This window comes from Lytechinus variegatus, chromosome 3 (genome assembly GCF_018143015.1).
Source record: "Lytechinus variegatus isolate NC3 chromosome 3, Lvar_3.0, whole genome shotgun sequence".
Taxonomy (NCBI): Eukaryota; Metazoa; Echinodermata; class Echinoidea; order Temnopleuroida; family Toxopneustidae; genus Lytechinus; species Lytechinus variegatus.
In genome coordinates, this window is record NC_054742.1 from 18,556,688 (window position 1) to 18,582,072 (window position 25,385).

General features: G+C 34.8%; 1 protein-coding gene across 4 annotated transcripts in view; it reads left to right on the plus strand.

Annotated features, from left to right (window-relative positions):
- The window catches only part of LOC121410392 (twitchin-like), an 80,991-nt gene that overhangs the window by 23,945 nt on the left and 31,661 nt on the right, over positions 1-25,385 (plus strand). For 3 of the 4 annotated variants that reach the window (XM_041602440.1, XM_041602443.1, XM_041602442.1), the window contains 17 exons: positions 149-424; positions 2,084-2,395; positions 3,159-3,437; positions 4,198-4,482; positions 6,209-6,505; positions 7,287-7,565; positions 7,844-8,128; positions 9,336-9,626; positions 12,224-12,502; positions 12,654-12,932; positions 14,546-14,857; positions 16,235-16,513; positions 17,138-17,422; positions 17,724-18,020; positions 18,703-18,981; positions 22,263-22,547; positions 22,997-23,287. In XM_041602440.1, the coding sequence (XP_041458374.1) occupies positions 149-424; positions 2,084-2,395; positions 3,159-3,437; positions 4,198-4,482; positions 6,209-6,505; positions 7,287-7,565; positions 7,844-8,128; positions 9,336-9,626; positions 12,224-12,502; positions 12,654-12,932; positions 14,546-14,857; positions 16,235-16,513; positions 17,138-17,422; positions 17,724-18,020; positions 18,703-18,981; positions 22,263-22,547; positions 22,997-23,287 (4,890 nt within the window). The remainder of the gene's footprint in view (positions 1-148; positions 425-2,083; positions 2,396-3,158; positions 3,438-4,197; positions 4,483-6,208; positions 6,506-7,286; positions 7,566-7,843; positions 8,129-9,335; positions 9,627-12,223; positions 12,503-12,653; positions 12,933-14,545; positions 14,858-16,234; positions 16,514-17,137; positions 17,423-17,723; positions 18,021-18,702; positions 18,982-22,262; positions 22,548-22,996; positions 23,288-25,385) is intronic. The other variant, XM_041602441.1, reaches the window with a different exon arrangement.

Below are 25,385 nucleotides of genomic sequence, written 5' to 3' on the forward strand. Positions count from 1 at the left end.
TTTTTGAATTTGTTAAATCCTAAAAGTATTGCAGTCAATACTGAATTGAAAACAAGAAAGTAGAAAAATTATGTTTTTACTGACTGTTGAGAAGAATTGATATGAGAGAGGAGCAATTTTCATCATAAAAAATATTCTTTATATGCAGGACGCAACCGACGTCCAAAACGCCCAGCTCGTGCTAAGGTGAACCCAAGTTCCAATTCCTTAGACATCAGGTGGGATGAAGCTAAAGGCGACAATGTTGAAGGATACAGGGTGAATGTTGGAACATCAACTAATCCACGTGTGTTCTCAAGAAATGGTATAAGTGATACAAGCATCTCAGTGCCTAATCTAGACCCAGATACAGATTATGAAGTTCAAATAGTGACCAATGCAGCTGGTAGAGAGAGTGAACCATTAACAAAATCAGCCAGGACTAGTAAGTAATATTTTTTTTATTGATTATATTGATATTGTTAATACAACATCTTGAGGGCCTGTCAGCTAGCCAGATATTGAATGAGTAAGGGTTGGATGCTTTGATTGTTGGTAGCTGAATCTTAACATTCAAGTTCATTAGCCATTCTGTAATTGTAGTTATAATCCCACAGGCAGAATTTGGTAATTTCCCGCAAGCTGATTTGTTTTTCTGACATGCAAAATTGAAAGACTAGTAATATGTGATATTTAGTAATGTGTGAGATTTGAGATGTATTCCAGGCTGAAAATGATATGATTTGAAAAGATAAACAGATATTAGACAATCTAAACCCTGAAAATTTGGTCAAACTCAGACAGAGAATAACAAAGTTATGGAATTCTAAAGATTTGCATTATTCCGGTGAAACATTTCTAGGCATGTCTTCATAAAAATTCAGTTAGCAAACTGATATCCTTACTTGTTCTTTTGTACTTTATTATATGAAATTAGATTTATTCAAATTATTTCCTCCAAAAACTAAAAAAGTTAGATTGACAACTGATTTACTGCATTACATATTCATTGCAGCAGTTTATTTCATTATAAGGGAGACATATGACTCACAAATATAGTTAAGGTCCAATGTTAAGTATACTGGCTAGACTGCTTGAAACTAACCTGTGTCATACATGTAGATGCAATAGGGGGGGGGAACCTTTATGTAGTAATGGCATTGGTTCTTGTATGATAAGGTCATATATAGTCATTAATTTCAAACATTAATGTTTACCTCCTCGACTCTCTTATGACTAATAAATGGATAACTGTTGGTCCAGTGACAACCAATCTCGGGTGATAGATGCATTTGGAGTTAACATTGTGATACTGTGGGTCACATGATGAGGTCAAATATTATTTAAGGTCATGTGTTGAAGCTTACCTACTATAGTACCTTAATAAGTGTACAGCTGTTACCCTTTTTAATACATCTTTTGTACTTTTCGTACTTATAATGCTACACTTTACTGTCAGAGGTCACATGGTGAGGTCAAAGGCCATTTGAAGTCAGACTATGTTATCATGTAAGAATTTGTTGTAAAATCAAACTTGGATAGGGATGTATTTGGGGACACATTCATCTAATGTAATCATGGTTAGCCAAAATTCAATCTTCCAACTATATCAGATCGAGTATAAGTATGCTATTTACAGGGTGCAAGCTAGAATTTTTTTCTGCATTAATTTTTTTGTGTACATTAATGATTATTTCCTTAACTTGCATCATTCCCTCAAGAAAATAAGGAAGGTGTGGCTGTTAAAAGTTTCATGGTCATACCAGACACAATGAAACTTTTATGTTAAAGTTTTAATTTGAGTTTGGATTACTTATTTTTGACTTGATTCATTATCAAATTAATGTTGTTTGTTTTTTTCCCTCTTTCTTTTTCAAAAGATAATTGATTTTTGTTGTTTTGAACGTCAGCACTGGTCTAATATTGGATCATGTAATACTGGCGGAGTCTGCCAGAGGCACCCTTTTGTTGAAGTTGTTCAAAGTAGTAATTGTCTTCAAATGATTGAAAAATAGACATTTATATGAATTTTATTGTTTTAAATTGTAACTAAAAGAACAATTTTGGGGCTGTACTTTGGAAATAAATCATGGTTTATATACAGCTGCATCTACAGGTGGTGGAGGATCTGGAGGTGGAGCAGCAAATTCTCCTCCAAATGGGATGCAAATAAGAGAAGGTTCTGATAGAGCAACAGTGACCTGGGAAGCTGCAACCAATGATGTAGATGGTTATGTTGTCAACATGGGCCCGGAGTCCAACCCAAATCAGTTCACACAACGTGTTCCAAGTAGTGACAGGAGGAGAATAAAACAAGATGGACTTGAACCAGAAACAGATTATCAAGTTTCTATCAAGTCTTATGATTCAGAAGGGGAGAGTCAGCCTATACAACAAGGGTTTAGGACAAGACCTAGTAAGTAATGAATGGTCCTACCTTTTTATGATACTAGTATTGTATTCTTGTGAATTTAGGTGGAAATTGTAACTTTTATCTTTATGAGGGGGGGGGGGGTCAAACCTAACATTTGATAGGAAGTGATTGAATGGTCAATTTCCATCCTCAATCGGTTGTTAGTTTTGCTTAAAAATCATTATATGAAACGATGATTGATCCAGTGTAACTGCAATTAAGATGTTATGTTACAAACCTCGTAGCTAGTGTTTTCAATGAGGGGTTGTGATTCATCCCTTTTGAAAAATAAAGCAGTATAAAAAAGTTTTAAAAATTGGTTGCTGTTTCTCCGTTGAAAACTGTTTTCCCCATTTTTCTTGAATGAATTAACCCCACTGGCTTGTTGTAGTTTACTCTCACTATACAGGGCTATTTTGGAAGATATCATACAGGGAGGAGGGGGGGGGGGGTTATGTGATCTCAGCTATATGATCTGCCAAACTATCTTGTTGATTATTAATGTATTTTTCACACTTTTACACATATATTGATTAATTTTTTTCTCATAAACCTTTTGTCTCCTGCAAGATTATTTTAAAGAAAAACGTTCATCCCTACATTTTTTCATTTGATATGGATATATAAGGGTCTATTTAAGTTTTAAGATATTCGTGCTCAAGTGAAAAGTTTTTAGACAATTCAAACCAATAATCTAGCAATGATCTTTGCTCTTGTATCTAAATGAAACTGAAAATTGAAAATTGAATAATACTCTTAATTGTAGCACGCAGTCGCAACCCCCAAGCTCCAACTGGTACCAGAGTTAACAGACGATATGATACATTGGGTGTTACATGGGAAGAACCTGAAGGAGATGATGTTACTGGATACAGGTTGGAAGCTGGACCTCCTTCTAATCCTCGTCAATTTACTAGAGATTATGATCGTGGTACAACAAGTGCAGACATTACAGGATTATCATCAGATACAGATTATCAGGTCAATTTGTATTCTAGATCAAGTTCTGGAAACAGTGAACCTGTAAGGAGAAGAGCTAGAACTAGTGAGTGCCTTCAATTTATGATTAGTATGATACCATTAAGTTTTAAGGCTTGCAGAGTGGTTTTTCCCTGTGAAGGGTTTGCTCTCCTTTTCTAGGGGCTTTACATCATGAGGGATAATTCTCATTCTCATTTTCTTCTCACCTTTTGTATCCATCTCTGTTTTTCTGCTGTCTAATGGTTTTCTGTCTTACTCACAAACCACATAAAAAGAATAGTTTATTTATAACAAGTAAATAAATGGCATTAAAGGAACAATACTTTCTCTCACAATATTTACATAACACATAGACATATTTGAATAAAGGGGCTTTTTGACAAACAACCATTTTGTATTTGATCCTGTATTTTATGTGTTCTCGTCCCATTTGCTCTAGAGCATCTTGAGCATCTAATTAGGATGGAAAGTGCACTTTATAAATCATATGCATTATAATCATTATTCTTATCATATTATTTTTATCATTATTATTATTATTTTTATTATTATTATTATTAGTAGTAGAAGTAGTAGTAGAAGTGGTAGCAGTAATAGTGACTTGTGAATTGTGACATAACTCCGCAGAGTAGTTTGCCACAAAGTTGTGCTGAAACACATAAATTGGTGTAAGAATATATGTGATAAGAAATCATATATATTTTTTTTACTTTTGGAGCTTTATCTATATAAATTGTAAATTGTAAGCATAATATATGAGCATAATTAGGTAATAATAATAAATTTGAATAATTTCTGAGCATGTAATTCTTAAATTCATGTAGGATCAATGCCACGTCCTCAACGCCCTCAGCGCATGAGAACAAATTCACCAAGTCCTGATACTCTTGATGTCAACTGGGAACAGCCGAATGATAACAATATTAATGGATACAGAGTAGATGTTGGAACACCAGCTAATCCACGTCGAGATTTCTCAAGGCGCTACCCTGCCGGAACATCAAGTGCCTCTATTCCAAACCTCAGACCTGACTCTGATTACCAAGTCAGTGTAGTGTCTACTTCTCCATCCGGAGAGAGTGAACCTGCAAGAAGATCTGCGAGAACACGTAAGTTTGCTATTACCTTCTCTTTCTGTGAGGTCGTTGCAAAGAATAACAAAGTGTCTCTTGATTTAAACTTGAATTTAATTACTTCTGAGGGGAGGCCTGTAATGATGGAAACAATTAATTTGTATTTGCCTTGAATCCTGCCATTGTTTTTTGACTGTTGATATTTATATTATATTGGATGGCTCAGAATAGAATACCAAAAAATGTTCCAAGAGTTACAGAAAATATTCCATGAATTGAAGATGAGTGAAATATTGGCCCTAATGAGTAGAATCCTGGTATTCCATGAAGTAATATACACAAAAATTTTTTAAAAATTTAAAAAAGGAATAAAAAAGATAAAAATTAGGTTGGCCTATTTCCATCAACTCCTTTTCTCTGATAATTGTTAGTCGGTGGATTACACCATGTATCGACAGCTCATCAGCCCTTTACTTTCATTGATTTGTGACGCGCATTGCTTCATGGATCTGAGTCGAGTGCACACAGTCAGTTTGATCTGCGCTAACTTCATGCGCGCAAACACACACGCAACACACATACACACACAGGTAAGTAGACATACATATGATTATAATGAGGGAGCGCTAGCGCTTACCGTGCGATGGAAAATTACAAAATGCACGCAGTAAAGAATGGACCAAATATTGAACACCTTTCAATCAATCAGATGGAAAGAATCTCCGTTTGAGTTATATAATATACAAATATACTGGGATTGAGAATGTATAATAAAAGTATTTTTATCTGAGGTTGGTTCGCAATTACTATTTTTCCCAATGGGCCCAAGCCCCGAGGGAAAATAGTTACATTGCCGGACCAGCCGAGGATAAAATAGTTCCACTACACTTTCGAAAGAAATGCACGGTATATTTGTTTTATATCCCTTCCATCATTCAAGTTTGAACAAAAAGTATTGGTAATCTATTCCTAATTGGCCTTTCTCCATGATCTGGACAAAATCTAGATTGGCTTAGCTCTAATTTAAGCAAAATTTGCTGATCATTCTCAGCGAGTCAGTTTCTGAATAGACTGCACACAGCTATCGTCGGCTCCCAGCTCAGGGTGGTTTGGTGTTGCGCGGCGGCTGAACTAGTAAGATTGATCTTCTAATATTTCCACTTACCGGTTGTGAACTTACCTTGCTGAATTAAAATCAAGTAGCTGCCAAAATCATTAGATGATCGAATGATGGTCATCATTTTCAGCATACAGATTCATTGTAAACATGTCAGGCAAGACACAATTTTATATTGACATTAATTCAGCGGAGAGTTTGTGGTCCAGTTAGCATGCATTTTTACCTGTGTTGATTACCTAGCACTCAGCGGCGGACCCCTGATAAAGCGTCTGCGCCGTTGCATCACTAGACTTGCCCGGTGCTGGTGTAGGCAGTTCGTTGTGCCCTTGAGGGATTGCGTGGTTTTCACTCGGATGCAAAATAGTAAAAAAAATATTCTACTCTGATGTCATGAACTATTTTGATCTCCGATGATTTTCATTTTTCTTGTGAAACTATGATTAGTCAAGTGAAGAGCTTTCGACTAATCAAATAGCAACAAATTTTCAGTAAGGGATAAAAAATCTATCCAACCCTTCTCACCCCCAATAAAGGGAAAGTTCTGATTAAGCAAGTCATGTAACAAGTTTGCCTAATACTTTTTTGTGAAATGCCCTTATTGATTTGTTCCCTTTGTATGTTAATTAACCCATTAATTCACAGAAAACGATGGTACGAGACGTGGTCCAACCCGTCCAAATGGCATGAGAGTAAGGGAAGGTATAAATTCAGCAACAGTGGATTGGGAACCTGCAACCAATGATGTAGATGGTTATATTGTCAATATGGGCCCCGAGTCTGAACCAGATCGGTTTACACAACGTGTTCCAAGTACAGAGAGGAGGCGGTTTAGACAAGATGGACTTGATCCAGATACAGATTATCTTGTTTCTGTCAAGTCTTATGATGATCAAAACAGGGAAAGTGAAGCTATTCAAAGGGGCTTCAGAACAAGACCGGGTAAGTTCTTTAAAGTCCTTTTTTTGTCCAAAGATATGAAATATGACTAATTGGCTAACCCTCTGTTAGATTATATAATTTTATTATTATGTTAATAAATTCATAAGGAACCCTGATTACCAGTGGCATATTAATAGCTTTTAAAGACCATCAAGAGAAAAACATGAATTAAATTATCTTTCCTGACTTACATGGAAAATCATTCATACTTCTGTATCTAGCAATATGATTTTGAAACAAGGTAAGCATTGTCCCCTTTTTACATATAATCTTCAAAGTTTCTCTCATATAAAGGTCACTTTTAGGCCACTGCACACTTTAAGATTGGTCTGCGACTCAATTAATATGAAGTAAAATTTGATGCAAATATTGAGACATAGAACATGTTCCTTTTGTAAGTTCTAAATCATGATACAAATACTTATCTTCAAGATTGTGACTATGCAACCATTCTTAGAATAAAAGCAAATGGAATATCTAGTCGTAATGATGTCATAGCAACAATACAACTGGCTACATTTTAAAACCAATTTGGCCTTTACTCCAAAATAAAGGCTTGCAATCATCCCCAAATTATAGTTTTTTGCAGCAGATTTGAACATAAAACGAAAATACTTTCTATTAAAATTATCAGAAAATATGCAAAATGCGATTTCCCAAAATTGGATGTTGCACCAGTCGTGAGGTGTGCTTACCGGTAGGCCTTTCTGAGCATAGATTTGAAATAAGAATTTAATATGTATTGCAAAATAGCATGATTGTTTGATGTTAATTCTTTTAGAACGACCTCAACGGATCAAGTCCCCAACAGGTGTGCGAACAAATCCAAGATATGATTCTATGGCAGTCCAATGGGAGGAACCCGAGGATGAAAATGTTGATGGATACAGACTGGAAGTTGGAACACCCTCTGATCCCCGCCAGTTTGTAAGAGAATATGATCGTGGTACAACGGTTGCCACTGTTCCTGACCTAGACCCAGAAACAGATTATCAGATAAATCTAGTTTCTACATCTGAATCTGGAGATAGTGAGCCTGTAAGGAGGAGAGCTAGAACAAGTAAGTCTTAGTCATTTTTAAAAATTTGTTGAAGCTTTAAAGTGTGACCTAGATGTAGATGATTATCTTGTTGTGTCAACATCCTGTTAATGCATTTTACCAGAACCTGAACATGCCTGAATATTCCTATTTTTTGTTTTAACATTATTTGACAATTTTGGTTTAGCTTTCAAAATGTGAAAGACTTGTCAATTTGCAAATATAACAAGTTTTTAGAAGTGATATTGAATAAAGATATTTTTTGTATCATCAGCAGTATAATATTCTATTAATTTTAGGGCGAACAAGACGTCCACAACGGCCCCAACGTACAAGAGCATCATCTTCTAGTCCTGATTCTATTGATGTCACATGGCAAGAACCTGATGATGATAGTGTAGATGGATACAGGGTTGATGTTGGAACACCATCTAATCCTCGATCGAAGTTCTCACAAAGATTGCCTCGGGGAACCACTTCAGTCAATGTTCCAAGATTGGATGAAGACTCTGAATATCAAATCAGTGTAGTGTCCACCTCACCAACAGGAGAGAGTGAACCTGTCAGAAAGTCTGTTAAAACACGTAAGTGTCATATGTTCCTGCCTATAACTGCCAGGCTGTAAATCTTAAGAGCATGATTCATGCTTTGAATCTGTAAATGTCATATAACTGCATGAAACAGATAATTGTTCATAAAATTATTTAGCATAATTTACTTAGCAGATTGAGTAATTTAATAAAAATCTCTTTTTCAGGGTTATTGATTCCAAACTAATTTTTATAAGTCCAGAGGGGGCATTAAGCGTTGCCCCTGTCTGTCTGTCCTTCCTTCCGTCCGTCTATTCCCCCACTTAGATTCCGCGCAAATTTAATGGATTTAAAAAAAATTTGGGTGTGTAGGTAGATGACACCAAAATACAGGCTATAAGTTCAAATTCGGAGTCCGCAGGTGTAAGTTCACAGCTCATTATATATGTGAGTTGGTTTCCACATGATAACTTATGAAATATTCAACATATTTGAAAAAAATTGGGTGTGTAGGTAGATGACACCAAAATTCAGGCTAAGGTCGAATTCGGAGTCTGCAGGTCAAAGGTCACAGCTTATTGTATATGCGAGCTTTGTTTCCACATGATAACTTTGGAAGTATTCACCAGATATTAAACATGTTTGGTGTCTCGGTAGATGACACCAAAATACAGGCTAAGTTTTAAAATCGGAATCCACAGGTCAAAAAATTGATGAGACAGAGACCACATTTCCATATGACACAATGAAGTAAGGGATTATCCACATCAAATGACCTGACTGTCATATCTTCTGTCGGATTATTAAGGAAAGGTTAGGGTTAGGGTCTTTAGGTCAAAGGTCTAAATTTAATCATTATATATATGTATATATATATATATATATATATATATATATATATATTGTAAGGAAATGGATGAAGAGAACATTGTTCTCTTCATCCATTTCTTTACAATATTTAAATAGAAAAGAGTTGCCAAAAGCTGTTGTGCATGTAAAGCTTTACACACACATATATATATATATATGTATGTATATGTATATATAAGTATATTAGTTTCTGCACAATATGAAGTTCAATCATATTGAATGAATTTCTGATCGCATTAAGCTGGGGCAACTGTGTCCTTTGGACATGTCAAATTTCTAGTTTACATTATGCTATATTTTTCCTACATCTGTAACTTCATGTGAATATTGTACATTTGAATGTTTTGATATAGTATTTTCTACGAAATAAAAATTGCCTTGAATTTTTCAGGAAGTCGCCGCCCCAGAACTGTCTCACCTCCAAATGGCATACAAATTAATGAAGAAGCCTCTTCTGCACGACTCAATTGGGGTCCATCAGGCAGTGATGATATCGAAGGATACACTGTCAACATTGGCACCCCAAACAACCCAACTGAATTCTCTGAAAATGTTCCCAGCACAACCACAAGTTTCAGGCAAAAAGGTCTACGTCCAAATACTTTTTACCAAGCTTCTGTTAAGGCTCGTGGCCCAGGTGGGGAAAGTGAACCATTACAGCAACATTTCAAAACAAGGCCTAGTGAGTATCAAATATCATATGGAATAACAAATAAAGATGGTTCTTAGATAGTGTGATTACTTTTCTGACATGTAGTGTAATCCTGACATTATTTCAATAACTGGTTAAAAGGAACCAAATGATACTAGTTGCATCCCTTATGTTTCATCCATAATTCCAAAGGTCTTTTGACCTCTGGGACAGGGAAAGATGGCATGAATACATCGGTCTTGGGGACCTTTCAGATATCACTAAACCAGGATTGTTTCCTCATGCACTTGAACAAGGACAAAGGATATGAATGCTAGAGAAATAATAAAAACAAATATGGAATTTCGGAGTGATTCTGGAAATGCATGTTTGTAGATATAAAGCTAATATCCTGATCAAAATTATAAATTTAATTTTTTTCTTGTTTAATGCTCCAATATTCAGAAAACAAGCAGTTTTATTTATTTTTGCTGATTGCATTAGTAGCATATATAAAGTGATTGATTTCTCATGATGTATTAGCTTTCAAATCTGGTGTAAGTTCGGTGAATTATTCTGTAGCTTGGTAAAAAGTAAGTTCGGTGAATTATTCTGTAACATCCTTTGAAAATCATTTAAATGCTTATGAAAAACCTTAGCCAATTTAGAAAAAATTGTTAGTGACTGAGCAAGATTACCAGGAAAAAACCTTTTGCATTTTACTAATGATGTACATGTAGGTTGCTCATCATATTGATTTGTGAATATCAGGTCACACAGGTGTCCACTGAAAAGTGGTATGGCTAGCTGGGCACAAAAAATACAAGGAATTAATACCTTTTGCTTTTCAATGACATAATAAATGAGCTAATTTTAGTGTTTGATCATTGAACAAACTTAATAGTTTGACCAGGGCCCCATCTTACAAAGAGTTGCGATTGACCCAACCAACCTTACTATATGGAAATCAATCAATGTCATAATTGATTCTACAGGAAGTTTGCACAATTTCCTTTGCAAACAAAAAGAAGCACGCTGAAGTTTTAAGAAAACAATGGATGTATGGTTATATATCATATCTAGAAAATATTGCGAACAAACAGGCATTTTAGATTGTGATGTTTGTGGCTTTCCATAGTTGATGGGATCAATGGTTACTCTATGTAAGAGAGAGCCCAGAACTAGATAAATACAGTATGCCTGTTGTATAGTGTAATAGGATTTCCTTCTTTCATGACACCACTAAATTGCATGTTCCTTATGTCTAGAGCTGCTAACTTACCAAATAATACTCTTTGTTATAAAGATATAACAGGAATATTAAATAAGAAAGGAAAATAAAACAAGTATGAATTCGAGATAAAAAGAAAAAGAGGGGCGAAAGAGCTTCTTCCTTACATACACACATAATATTGTATGTACATACATTTGCAAGTGCTAACACATGTGCTCTCATATGCACATAAGTGAGTGAGTGTGAGATGAGGTGCTTGATATTTGTGTGTATATGTGCTACAGTAGAAGTTTGTTGAAACCCTGCTAGAAGTTTCGGCAGGTGGTAATATTGGATGAGAGTGGTATGAAAATTGCAAAAGTGAAAATAGGTCAATTGAAAAAAATACTTGATTCAAGATACCAATAGCTAATTTGCTCTTCTATAGGTTAGCAGCTCTGCATTTCTACTTTGTCAATGTCTTGACAACTATTCAGTTGTTAACCAAAATACCGTAAATGCTTCACACTGTAAAGGAACCCTTCAAAATTCATACAGCATCCACTACAAACAAATATGACCCAACTATTTCATCTATATTCATGTAGGTTGTGGATATAAAACTTCATATTCTAAATTTTAGATGGGTCTCTTGCCCAATCCCACAAAATTGGCACAATTAGGAAAAAGAAAGAAGACAAATCAGTGTCTGCCAAGGAGGTTTATCTTGATGTTGAACATTCTGAACTATTCTTCAGAGATTTTTCTTGAGTGATCGAGGTCTTGCATCTCTCACAATTAAGACCAATAGAGAGGTTCGAAGAGATTAACAGATATTTCACAGTGTAATTTATATTCTTATGACTTTTCTCTCTTACTTCATTATTAAAATTTGGTCTATTCCTTTGCATTAAATATTTCCACCTTGATGATTAAAGTTGCCATTAATGCTTTTCATACATGATATAAAATTCTGGATAACCCTTGTCAACAAGACTGAGTTTGATAGTTTTCGAGTGGTAATGAAAGCAACTGTGATCTGTGTTTTGACTTCTAATGTGGTATCCTGTCTACTAATATCCTGACTAACCATAACTGGAGTGATGTGCAGATATTCAGAGTGAAAGACAGCAATGGTAAGAGCAATGTATTATCAATTCTTCTATTGAATTATTATGTACAATTCTTTTGTCTTCAAATTCGTATTAATTTTATGGGATTTCTTTCACAAGCATTAACTTAACTCCTCTGATTCAATTCAGTAATATTCTTTTTGAATATTTTGAAATACATAGTGTTAGATTTAAGACAGTGTAGGGATATTCCTCAAAAGAGCTTTGTATGCAATGAATCATCCATTTGATCAATATTTTGAGGGAAGAATTTGTGATATTCTAGATGGTAGAAATGATAATTTGTATTTTTTTGTTTATAGGTCGAAGTCGAGGTCCTTCACCCCCTACCAACACCAGAGCAAGAGAACGATATGATTCCATAGCAGTCAGCTGGGATGAACCTGAGGATCCTAATGTTGATGGATATCGAGTGGAAGTTGGGACACCATCTGAACCTAACCAGGCCTCTTACAATTTCCCTCGTGGAACAACAGATTTCACCATTCCAGACCTTGACCCAGATACTGATTATCAAGTCAACTTATATTCCACCTCACCATCAGGAGACAGTGACCCAGTCACAAGAAGAGGAAGAACAAGTAATCATCCTGAATTCTTGAATTTTTTCATGGGATTAATATACTGAATTACAAATTATTTGTCTATGGAAATTTCATCATGTTATATTTTTTTTGTAAAGTTAATTTCTCTTGTGAAATTAAGTGTGGTTTATTTTACCTTACTTTATAGGAAAGAATCGACGTCCGAAACGTCCACCTCGTGCTAAAGTGAGCCCTGGTTCTGATTCTCTGATGTTGAGATGGGATGAACCAGAAGGAGATAATATCGATGGATACAGAGTAGATATTGGAACTCCTTCTAATCCAAGACAGTTTACACAACGATTTGATCGTGGACAAAGCCAGCACACATTCTCAGGTCTATCCCCAGGAACCGATTACCAGGTCAAAATAGTATCCCTTGCAGGAGATGAAGAAAGTGAACCATTAACAAAGGCTGCAAGGACAAGTGAGTGTACATTTCAAAATGAAAAATGTAGAGATGTGAATGAAATTTTTGTGTCACCTGAACAAAGTACAGTAGAGACCTAGTAATCACTTTTACTGATGGTTCTTGTTCAACCTGCCCTTATTTCTTTTTTTCTGCATCAATTATATTGATACTTGGTTCATATGATCCTTCGGTAATACCGCATGTGTGTCCAGGAGGATGATAAGATCAAAAGATCATAAGTGCATATTTTATCGATTGCGATATCAGGCGAGACTTGCGGTTCGTGAACCACCTTGTCTATGTTAATTAGTGATGTTGAAACAAATTTTAATGTGACTGTATGTGCACTTATCTATAGTGAAGAACAAGGTCACACACACACACAAACTTCACAATTGGACTGAGAATGCATAGCACACCAAGAACATCCTCATTACAAGGACCCATGTAAAATGGGCCATTTTATATCTCCGTGCATATAGGGCTACAGTTAAAAGAGTCCTTGATTGCCTTATGTAAGATGTCTTTGATTTTTGTAGTAACATTTCCATGGGGTTAGTAACTTTTCCTATGGCATCTGCAATAACTTAAACCTTAAGAGCTTTCGTAGGCCTGTGCTGGACACTACCAGGGGCCAAGTTTAGGGTCCCATCTGTTGCAGCATTGCAGCAATCTTCTCGCCATTTATATAGAGATATAGCTTTTTACAATTTTTTCAGAGTAACCTCCACTCACAGGCCTGCACTTCATTTTTTTCTGATTAACTCTCCCTTTTAAGTTTATGTGAGGGGGTTTGTGTGTGTGTCTATATGGATGTGTGCATTTTGAAATGTAAAAGCCCTAAGAATGTATCCCGAGGGACTTCTCATAGTATACACTTTTGTTTGTTTTTAGTATTAGCACATATATATACTGTATATGTAATCTTATTATCATATATGTCATTTTATACCCAGATATACATGAAATACCTGCCTGAATGCATGAGCGTTGAAAGGCAGCTCGACCTAAAGCCAGAGTATTAATGATAATTACAATGCAACTTGGAACAGATTGTTTGTAGATAGATGGCGCTATACAAGCTGAAAGGAAGCTCAAGCTAAAGCTGGAGTCATAATGATAATTGCAATGCACCTTGGAACAGATTGTTTTTAGATAGATAGCGCGAAACAAATTCCTAGTAATATAATTATTATTACCAAACATCATTTTGTCAAGTTGTTTTATACCTTTCTTTTACATGATTTCAAAATGGATTCAAGATGAATACCTTTCCATCTTCCATCTCCTTTACTTCTTTTTCCTTAAAATTGATAAGATTAATTTACTTATTTTCAAATTTCAATAGTTTTACTTTAGTCATTTTCCAGCAATGCAATTCTCATCAGCAAATCTATAAAAAAAAACAATGTTGATGTTGATTGTTTTGAAAGTTAGCTCTGGAACATGGAATACTTGTGGAACTGCCAATGACAGTCTTTTGTTTAAATGTTTTAAATAATTCACTGTCTTGAAATAATGTAAAAATAAGACATACCGGTATGTATGAATTTTATGGTTTCAAATTGGCACTAAATTAACGATCTTTGGTCTGTAGTTTGCAAGTAAATCATTGTTTTTATCATTAGCTGGATCTACAGGTGGTGGAGGATCTGGAGGTGGAGCAGCAAATTCTCCTGCAAATGGGATGCAAATAAGAGAAGGTTCTGATAGAGCAACAGTGACCTGGGAAGCTGCAACCAATGATGTAGATGGTTATGTTGTCAACATGGGCCCGGAGTCCAACCCAAATCAGTTTACACAACGTGTTCCAAGTAGTGAAAGAAGGAGGATTAAGCAAGATGGACTTGAACCAGAAACAGATTATCAAGTTTCTATCAAATCTTATGATTCAGAAGGGGAGAGTCAGCCTATACAACAAGGGTTTAGGACAAGGCCTAGTAAGTAATGAATGGTAGTAATTGTACACTTATATTGTGAAATTTCTATTTGTATATACTGTGCATTACAATAATAAAAGGTAAAATACACTGTAGTTAAAAATAAATACATGAAAGTGCAATTAAGTTCTAATTACTAGAAAAGGGAAGCCTACTATCTCTACAAATTATATAAGAAGTAGTGACTTATTTGTTGATACTCTCTCGATAAAGGTAGGTTTTTAGATTAGTTATGAAGAAGGTAATAGATAATGCATTTCCTATTGAGGAAGGAGACTAAATAAGAGTTTGGGTGCAGCACTAACAAGGCATGATCACCTAGTGAAATCTTTGTTTTAAAATGTGGGTAACTGCATGAGGAGCATGGTGTCATGAGAACTTGGGAGTCTGTAGGACTGGGTGGGTGATATCAAAGGTAGGAGTTCGCTGAGATAAGTGGGAGCCATGCGAGCAGTATTATTTGAATTTAATTCGCTGTTGTATTGGAAGCCACTGCAGATCATGAAGTAGAGGTGTTACATCGGAGAATTTGGGGGAATTACAGACGAGTCTGGTGCATGCATTTTGTACACGTCGTAGTTTATTTATCTGGGAATCTGGTTGAGCCAGAGAGTCGTCCATTACAGTACTCCAATTTACTTGTTAATAAACCAGTGTGTTAAATACATATGCAGGTTAAATATTTTCAGATATGACAGTAGGTTAAATATTTGCGGATATGACATACATTATAAAGATGATAGAAGGCAGTTTTGCATGTTTTGGATATATAAGTTTACATGTTAGGCTGAGAATTAAACCAGACACCAAGGTTTTGTGCAACCATGATGATGATACTAGTATTGTATTCTTGTGAGTGTAGGTGGATATTGTAACTAATATGTTATTTGGGGATCAACCCTAATATATGATATGTATATGACATTATGATTTATAAAGCACAACTACTATTTAGATATTTTTATGTTAATTTGTTCTCACTGCGCAGGGCTATTTTGGTTGGGGATCTCAGCCATACAATTTGCCAAATTATTTGCTTTTTAAGTTTTTATCCACACTTGTAGAGCAGTCAAGATTATTATTACTACATTAATATTTTTATTTCTCATTTGATTTGGATGTATAGGGTCTGTTAAAGGTTTTTCTTACTTTCATTAGAATGTTTCCAGACAATGCAAAAAATCACTGCAGCAAGGATATTTGCTCTTTGTTGTAAATTATTCTACCCCTCTTTTTAGTAGGTTTTTCTTTCTTCCTTCCTTTCTTTTTCTTTTTCCTTTTCTTTTCTTTTCTTTATTGTGCCATGAGCATCTTTTTATGATGGATACCGGCGCATTACAAATGTTCATATTATTATTATTATATTGCTCATTGTAGCACGTAGTCGCAACCCCCAAGCTCCAACTGGTACCAGAGTTAACAGACGATATGATTCATTGGGTGTTACATGGGAAGAACCTGAAGGAGATGATGTTACTGGATACAGGTTGGAAGCTGGACCTCCTTCTAATCCTCGTCAATTTACTAGAGATTATGATCGTGGTACAACAAGTGCAGACATCACAGGATTATCATCAGATACAGATTATCAGGTCAATTTGTATTCTAGATCAAGGTCTGGAAACAGTGAACCTGTAAGGAGAAGTGCTCGAACAAGTAAGATTTAATTCGGGATAATAATTTTCTGATGGCCCATCTTATGATTGATAATAGTTATGAGATGACATCATCTGATCTTGGATGATTTATATTATAAGTTCACAAAAGCTAGTAGTTAAAATGCCTGTTTGACAAATGATTAAAGTAGAAAATTGAAATTGAAATTAAATTAAAACATAAAGGGTTATTGTATTTTTACTGGGGGTGCTCACCATTTTCACAGCACTCCAGATAATCCTCCATTACCATGTGCATGTAAAAAACATATTAAAAATATAATAAAGTAAAAAATGAAAATGATTTTATATTAGATGTTGATAAAGTACAGTGATTTAATTGTATTTGCAGTATGGTTCTGAAAGTTTCAAGGAAAATTATGTGTTGAAAATAAAAGGAAAATAATGAGAGTGTCTAATTGATAGCATGTGTAAAGTACATCTTAACCAAAAGTACTGTCTCAATAATTTTGGTCATTTGGGTACAGTGATAGGATAATTCTTTTCACCTGTATGCAATTCATAAATGAGAACTCAAGGTATGTTGCTTGATATTTCATGTTGAAGCATTTATTTCGGGTTAAAATTTGTACTCTTAATTTTATTCTTCAATTTATGTATGTAGGACCAACACGTCGTCCTCAACGTCCTCAACGCATGAGAACAAATTCACCAAGTCCTGATACTATTGATGTCAACTGGGAACAGCCAAATGATAACAATATTAATGGATATAGAGTAGATGTTGGAACACCAGCTAATCCACGTCGAGATTTCTCAAGGCGCTACCCTGCTGGAACATCAAGTGCCTCTATTCCAAACCTCAGACCTGACTCTGAATACCAAGTCAGTGTAGTGTCCACTTCACCATCCGGAGAGAGTGAACCTGCAAGAAGATCTGTGAGAACACGTAAGTTTGCTATTACCTTCTCTTTCTGTGAGGTCGTTGTAATAATTAAAATTTTGTCTCGTGGTTAATAAGAATGAATTTATGAATTATTTAATTTCGAATTCATCTTGTGTATTCACAGAATTCCACAACACAAGTAGTTTCAATTCCATACTTTATCTGTATTATTTATTTTGTAAATATCTCTGTTATTATTTGAATATATTTTGTCATTATTACATTGTAAATACATCGCAATTCGGCCTTAGCCGTGATGATGTCTTGATTTTTATTAATAAATTTTTTATCTATCTATCTACAGAAGATGATGGTACAAGAAGCGGTCCAACCCGTCCAAATGGCATGAGAGTAAGGGAAGGTATAAATTCAGCAACAGTGGATTGGGAACCTGCAACCAATGATGTAGATGGTTATATTGTCAATATGGGCCCTGAGTCTGAACCAGATCGGTTTACACAACGTGTTCCAAGTACAGAGAGGAGGCGGTTTAGACAAGATGGACTTGATCCAGATACAGATTATCTTGTTTCTGTCAAGTCTTATGATGATCAAAACAGGGAAAGTGAAGCTATTCAAAGGGGCTTCAGAACAAGACCTGGTAAGTTTTTCCAATGAAATATTGAAATCGTCACCAAGTTTATTTTAAAATGTCACATAACTGAGAACATAATGGACTTATTTCATGTTTACTTTGTCACAAGGGAAATAATGTGTTACTGATCGTCTGGCATGAGTTGTAGATCACTTGATGTGGGTCATAGGTCATTTAGGGTCAATGAACTTTGACCATGTTGTGATATCATTATCAATATTTTGAAGCTTGCCTTAACCTTTGGTGAAAGATGAGTAATATTCAAGTATCATCAAACATACAATATTACAAAAGCAATATCTCTTCAGTGTTTTTGTTCTTATTTGAAAATAGCTGTTTGAAAACTTTTTTTACCAATTAAATAATCAGATATTACAAAGCTACTGACAGATACTGTCCTGAGGTTTTTGGCCCAATCCACAATTGAGGTGTTTTATGTAAACAAGACAAAATTATGCCAACATTCTATTCACAACAATGTGTGAATTTACTTGTCTTCATGACTGACAAGGAAAATCACCCAAGCTTCTGTAGCTAACATGATTTCGAGACAAGTCATTATTCTCCCCCTTTTCACATAATCTCTAGATTTTCCCTCATTTACAGGTCACACTATTATTATAGGTTTGAAATTAGAATTTAATATGTATTGCAAAATAACATGATTGTTTGATGTTAATTCTTTTAGAACGACCTCAACGGATCAAGTCCCCAACAGGTGTGCGAACAAATCCAAGATATGATTCTATGGCAGTCCAATGGGAGGAACCCGAGGATGAAAATGTTGATGGATACAGACTGGAAGTTGGAACACCCTCTGATCCCCGCCAGTTTGTAAGAGAATATGATCGTGGTACAACGGTTGCCACTGTTCCTGACCTAGACCCAGAAACAGATTATCAGATAAATCTAGTTTCTACATCTGAATCTGGAGATAGTGAGCCTGTAAGGAGGAGAGCAAGAACAAGTATGTCTTAAGGTCATTTTCTTATTGAAGCTTAAAACTGCCACCTAGATACACAGATAATTATCTTGTCATGTCAACATCTTGTAAAAAAAAAGATGACTATAGATGATGGATCTTGTTTTGTCAACTTCCTGTAAAAGAGAAGATTACAAGAAAAGATATGAGATGACATGTCAACATGTGAAATGGAAATTAATTAATAATAATGAAATAAAATTACATTAAACATCCTTTAAACAAGATGATGAAATGATATCTCTGATCTCATTATGTCTACATATTTTAGAAGAGATAATATAACAAGATCTTGAATCTAATAATAATGATAATGATATAGGGTATTTATATGACCATGTCTATGTCCTTTAGAAGTGATGATCAGGGGTGGTATTCTGGAACTTTGTCATAACTTTTGTCATAAATTTTGTCATTTCTCTCCGAGATATAACACCGCTATGATTGTCACAAATCGGTATTCTGAACATTGTCTTTTCCCTGTCATATCTCTCAAAGTTCCCACCCATCTTTTCGGAAGCAAACCAATCAAAATCATTGTTAGTTCCCAGTTGGAGCCCTTCTTGCCAATAGGAAAGCCCCGTGGCAGGTAGGGCGTATCCCCAAGCCAGTTACTGGCATCGCGCAACTACGCGTATATTGATGCGCTTAATTACAAAGAGAGACAGGGAGCTGTGAAGGATTATAGAGGAGAAGTAGAAAAGTAAGGAAAACAGAGACAAAAAGGAGGAATAAATATGTAGGGCCTAACTAATTGTAGCATGGACAAATAATTTTGAAAATTGTCATGGAAGATGAGTGAAACTAATACCACAATCTAATCTAACTAATATAATTATTTGCTTGACATTCAGTCGGCAGGATATCGGGATATTTGGTACTAAAAGATATGACAAAATTTATGACTGCTACCCCCCTGTCATAACTTTTGTCATATCTTTTGCTTGTATAAAAGGATTACGCGCATTTAAAGCCGCGTATTTTTGGTGCGCGCTAAAGAGAAGAGACAAAATTTATGACAATTTTTGTGACGAAAGTTATGACATCCACCAGAATACCGATTTTGTCATATCTCTGAGATAAGATAAAATATGGAGAAAAGACAATGTTCAGAATACCGCCCCAGATTACTAGATCTTGATCTTGTCATGTGTTCATCCTGTGAAAGAGATTACAACATCTTGGATCTCATCATATTTATATCATTTTAATAGCAGATGATCAGATAACAAAATCTATGAATCTTTTGCAAGTAATTTCCTGCACCCATATACCCGTAACAGGCTACAAATTGGCAAGCATCTGATCATCTGGTCATATCTGCTAAAGTTTGTTGGCATTTTGAGACCTGGGATCTTCTGATCATCCCTTCTAAAGGATGCCATCATGATATGATCGGGGATCTAGAGATCTAATAATTAGTGCTAAGGGATGTTGATATAATGAGATTTGGGATCATCTGATCATCTCTTCAAAGGGATCTCACCATGAGGAGATCAAAGATCTCTTCAGAGATCTCTTCTAAGTGCCTTGAGCATTTAATCAAAATTGAAAAGATGCTATATTAATCATATGTATCAGATTATCATTAAAGATCTGATCTTCCGCTAAGATTGATTAATTATCATAAATTCATGGTGGCACTTTTAAGCTTCCAATATTATTTAAGCGGAATGTTATTTTTGATAAAACTTTTAAAAAGTTTAAAGTTAATTAGTACAGATTTTGTCATATCTTTTGCTCCCATCTTAGTGTTTCTCAAGATATCATATTATAGGGTTGTCTTTGCGCAGTGGTACCTTAAAGGTTTGAATAGAAAAAAAAAATTCTGGTCAAACTGGTGTGTATTAACAGTTAGTTGCCTTTCAGAATTTTGTTATCTTCAGATTGTTTCATGTCTATCCTATTTCCACGTTAATTTGCATAACATTATAGACTGTGCTTGATCAACTGCAATTTGTGATATGTTTATTGAAGTGACATTAATCATATATGACATTTGAATGATCTATTGGAATTATTTTGAATTTATAAATAAATATATTTATCTATATATATATATATACAGTAATGATTAGAGTACATATTCTTTGTGTTAAAAATATACACTTGAAGGCCAGGCAAGTGTTGACACAACCATACCATGCTTATGCAGGTCAGCAGGTGCAATGTTCTGCAGATTTGACCTTATTTGGCAATTTCATTGGACAATACTTGGCATCCCAGATCAATCTAGTTATGTATGATGAGTAAGATAAAGTAATCACTTTTGGTAGAGGGGCTTTCATTTAATGATAATTATAGCCAATTTTTATATAGTGCTTTTCCCACAATGGCCCAAAGCACTTTACAGCATATTATTACCCAGATCATTGGATTAATTTCAATCCTGCACAAAAAGTGCACAATTTCCACTCCCTGGGGAGCATTCCTCGCATTCATCGCAGCCTCATAATGGTGCTGGCAAATTAAAACATACAATGATTTTCACATCCTACCGGGTACCCATTTAGCACCTGGGTCGAGAGTAGCAAAGTGTGGATTAACGTCTTGTCAAAGGATGCTAGACCGCGGTGGGATTCACAACCCTCTGTTTACAAGGCAAGAGTCAGAACCACTACACCATGGCTCTTCCACTTCCACTAATTTCATTTTTTTAATGAAAATATATGTCCATAAGATATTTATTAATATCAATGTTAGGTCACCCAACTTGCAAATTCCTTTGCTATGGAGATTGGATTATATAAACATACATCTGTTCATTTCTTTTATATTTCATTATTTGGGCAGGGGACCAGATTTCAGTAAGAACATCTTTTGAAAAATGATTTCCCTCCTTGTTTAAGGTAATTCTAACAAAACAATCCATCAGTAGATTTATAAAATCTTTATTTTGGGATGTTGGTTATACCATTTCATACTTTATTTTTAAAGGTATGCAATAAACGTGGAATTTTTACTTCATTCAGCATATTGTACATTATTATTACTAGTTATACTTACAGTTTGGACCAGTGTTATTCACTTAAAAATGTACTTTTTTATCGAATATGGAAAGGGCTATTTCAAAGCATATTACCAAACTCCCAACATGCATGAATAATTCTATTATTTTTACCATGCTTATTATTATTATTTGAAAATTATTGTTAAGCTTTCAAGATGTGAAAGCTTTCTCAAATGACAAATATAACAAGTTTTTAGAAGTGATATTGAATAAAAATATATTTTATATAATCTGTATAATATTCTATTAATTTTAGGGCGAACAAGACGTCCAAAACGCCCCCAACGCACAAGAGCATCATCATCTAGTCCTGATTCTATTGATGTCACATGGCAAGAACCTGATGATGATAATGTAGACGGATACAGGGTTGATGTTGGAACACCATCTAATCCTCGTTCAAAGTTCTCACAAAGATTGCCTCGGGGAACCAATTCAGTCAATGTTCCAAGATTGGATGAAGACACTGAATATCAAGTCAGTGTAGTGTCCACCTCACCAACAGGAGAGAGTGAACCAGTCAGAAAGTCTGTTAAAACACGTAAGTATAGACTTATTATATCTTTGGTATGGATGTTACCATGAGGCTGTATTAATTTTTACAATATGTTATGATATGCTAATCTTGTTTAATATCCCCCCCCAAAAAAAAAAAAAGCAAGAGAAAATTTCCGGAGAAATAAATTTGATTTTAGCTCCTTAAAAGAATGTAGGGAAACTATATTTATAATTTCACATATTTTAGTGTAAATTTTACCCATGTATATTGCGATTTAGATTGCATTTTTCATACAAAATGTGTTTAAACAATAATTCATATTATTGGACGATAAAGTCATTTAAAACAATCTTTATGCTAGATGAAAATACAGGCATGAGTGCCTGGGACTTAGTTTTCTTGATGTGAATTCTTATCAGCTGCTCTTTGATAAGTTAATGAATATCATGTAAATAACACTGTGCTAAAATATATCATCTTTGTATTTACAGAAAGACGTAGTCCTCGGACAATCTCTCCTCCTAATGGCATGCAGTTGAATGAAGAGGCTTCTTCAGTGAGAGTGAATTGGGAGCCATCAGGCAGTGATGATATTGATGGCTATACTGTTAATATTGGCACCCCAAACAATCCAAATCAGTTCTCTGAAAATGTTCCTAGTACAACTACAAGTTTGAGACAGAAAGGCTTACGCCCTAGTACAGATTACCAAGTTTCTGTTAAAGCACGTGCCTCAGGTGTGGAAAGTGAACCTATTCAGCAAGGTTTCACAACAAAGCCTAGTGAGTATGATGTTAAGAAAATGATCCATTCACTCTTGCTTCAAACCTGGTGGGTGTTTAATTAAGGTGTTCGTAAGTTTAAGTTAAGAGCGACTTTAAGAATGACTGGTTAACCTTTCTTACATGCTAAATAATCTTCAGTGAACATTTATTGGTGAATATCATTTACCACCAGATAGGATGACCAGTCGTTCTTAAAGTCAATCTTAATTTACAAATAGCCTTATGAAATGGCCCCCTGCAGTGGAAAAATGGAAATTGAGATAAAGATTATAAACTTAATAATTTGGAGTCTATTGTGGTGTATGCACATTGAAAGTTGCAATCCCCATCAAAAAATTGGGAATACCTGTAGTAATCATTTAAATTTGCAAATGTAAATTCATATCCTGGTATTCTATTTTGTTGGAATGATGGTTGATCCATTAAATCATAGAAGCATATAAATCACATCAGTGATTTGCTCAGGTATGGTCAATATGACTGATGACCCGTGGGGAATAAATTTTGCTTTGGTCTCCCTTATGGGCCCAAATAGAAGACCCGTCCCATTTTCAGGTTTAGTGTGTGTAACATGTGACATCCAGATGGTATATCCCTGTTACACAATGTTGCTGTCCGGTGGCATTGACGCATCAGTCTGATATCCCAATAGCTATAATTATTCCGAAAAAGATCAAGTTTGACAATAATGTCAAATGGGCTATCACTGGTTCTTCATGAAATCCGATGCCAATATTTAACCAATCACAGTGATTTCAATCTGTGAAGGAGAGAAGATTCATCTCTCTCAAATTCCTGAAAACCCATCTGTAGAAATTATTCATGAGATCAGACAGTTTGAAATCACTGTACCGCTGTCTGTAAGTGAACCATGCAATATGCATTTAAAACAATGGATTTTTGTTGTGGAAGAAACAAAAAAAATTGGCCTTGAGAAAGAAAGTCTGATGAGTTGAACTGGGCATTTGTTGTCATATTTGGCTGACTTATTCCAGATATTTTAGAGAATCAATTTTCGGACAACCCAAGTTGACTTAAAAACTAATATTGTATAGTTTGCAATTATGTACTTTTACCTCTGGTTTGTGACATCTACAATGCATGCGCACCATACCCATTGAGCCTCGAATGGGACAACATTTACATATGTAGGTGCAGTTTACTTTAATGTTAGTAACAAAAAACGTTTCGCAGAATGCTCAGACTTTACCCATTTAAAAGTAAAAGACATAAATTTGTCAATTTCTCTTTAAAAACCCCCTACTACACCAAAATGGTGAAAATTGTGAAAAAGAAATCACCCTTATTTATTTCTTCTTCATCTTGTATTCCACACAAAATGTAATCATTGGATGGATTTATAAATTAATTATTTGGGGTTTCTTCTCTTTAGCTTCTTGTGGGTCTAAATTCCCTTTTAGCCCCATCTATAGTTTCGGGTTAAGGAAGTGTTTGCCTGTGATAAAAGTATATGAGATGTGTTTGACTATTCTCAGGTCAAAGATTGTATTGACCATACCAGAGCAATACTTGTTATTGCATGATTTACAATACTGTATTGTTTCATGGATTAACTATCATGATCATAGCTGCAATACTGGTAATAGACTCCAATCTACCAATTAGCATGTATATCAATGTTGCAATTCTCAGTAGCTTTATAATTATGATATTAGGGTGAAAAAAAATATCTATTTACATCCAATCTAAGTGTAAATAGTAAAAAAAAAAGAAGCACATTATGCTTACTGTTAAATTTTGTTATAATTTTAGAAAGGTGAAACGTTTGGTTATCCCATATAAATTATAGTAATTTCTTCTGGAAGGCATATGAAGTACTTAAAAATAACAGTATTATTGTGTGCATATTGGTTCATGGAACTGTATTATAAATTTGCAATGGATATCACTTGCTTTTTTGTCAGAACTATGTATTTTGATTTAAAGATCTTGTAGGATAAACCCAAGATAGAACCATTGCTAAATGTATTGATATCCCATTTTCAAAACTGATGAATATCAGTATTAGTGTCAAGTTTGAGACTGTGTGTTGAATTACTAACTTGTGAGTCATTTTAATAAATTGTAATGCAGC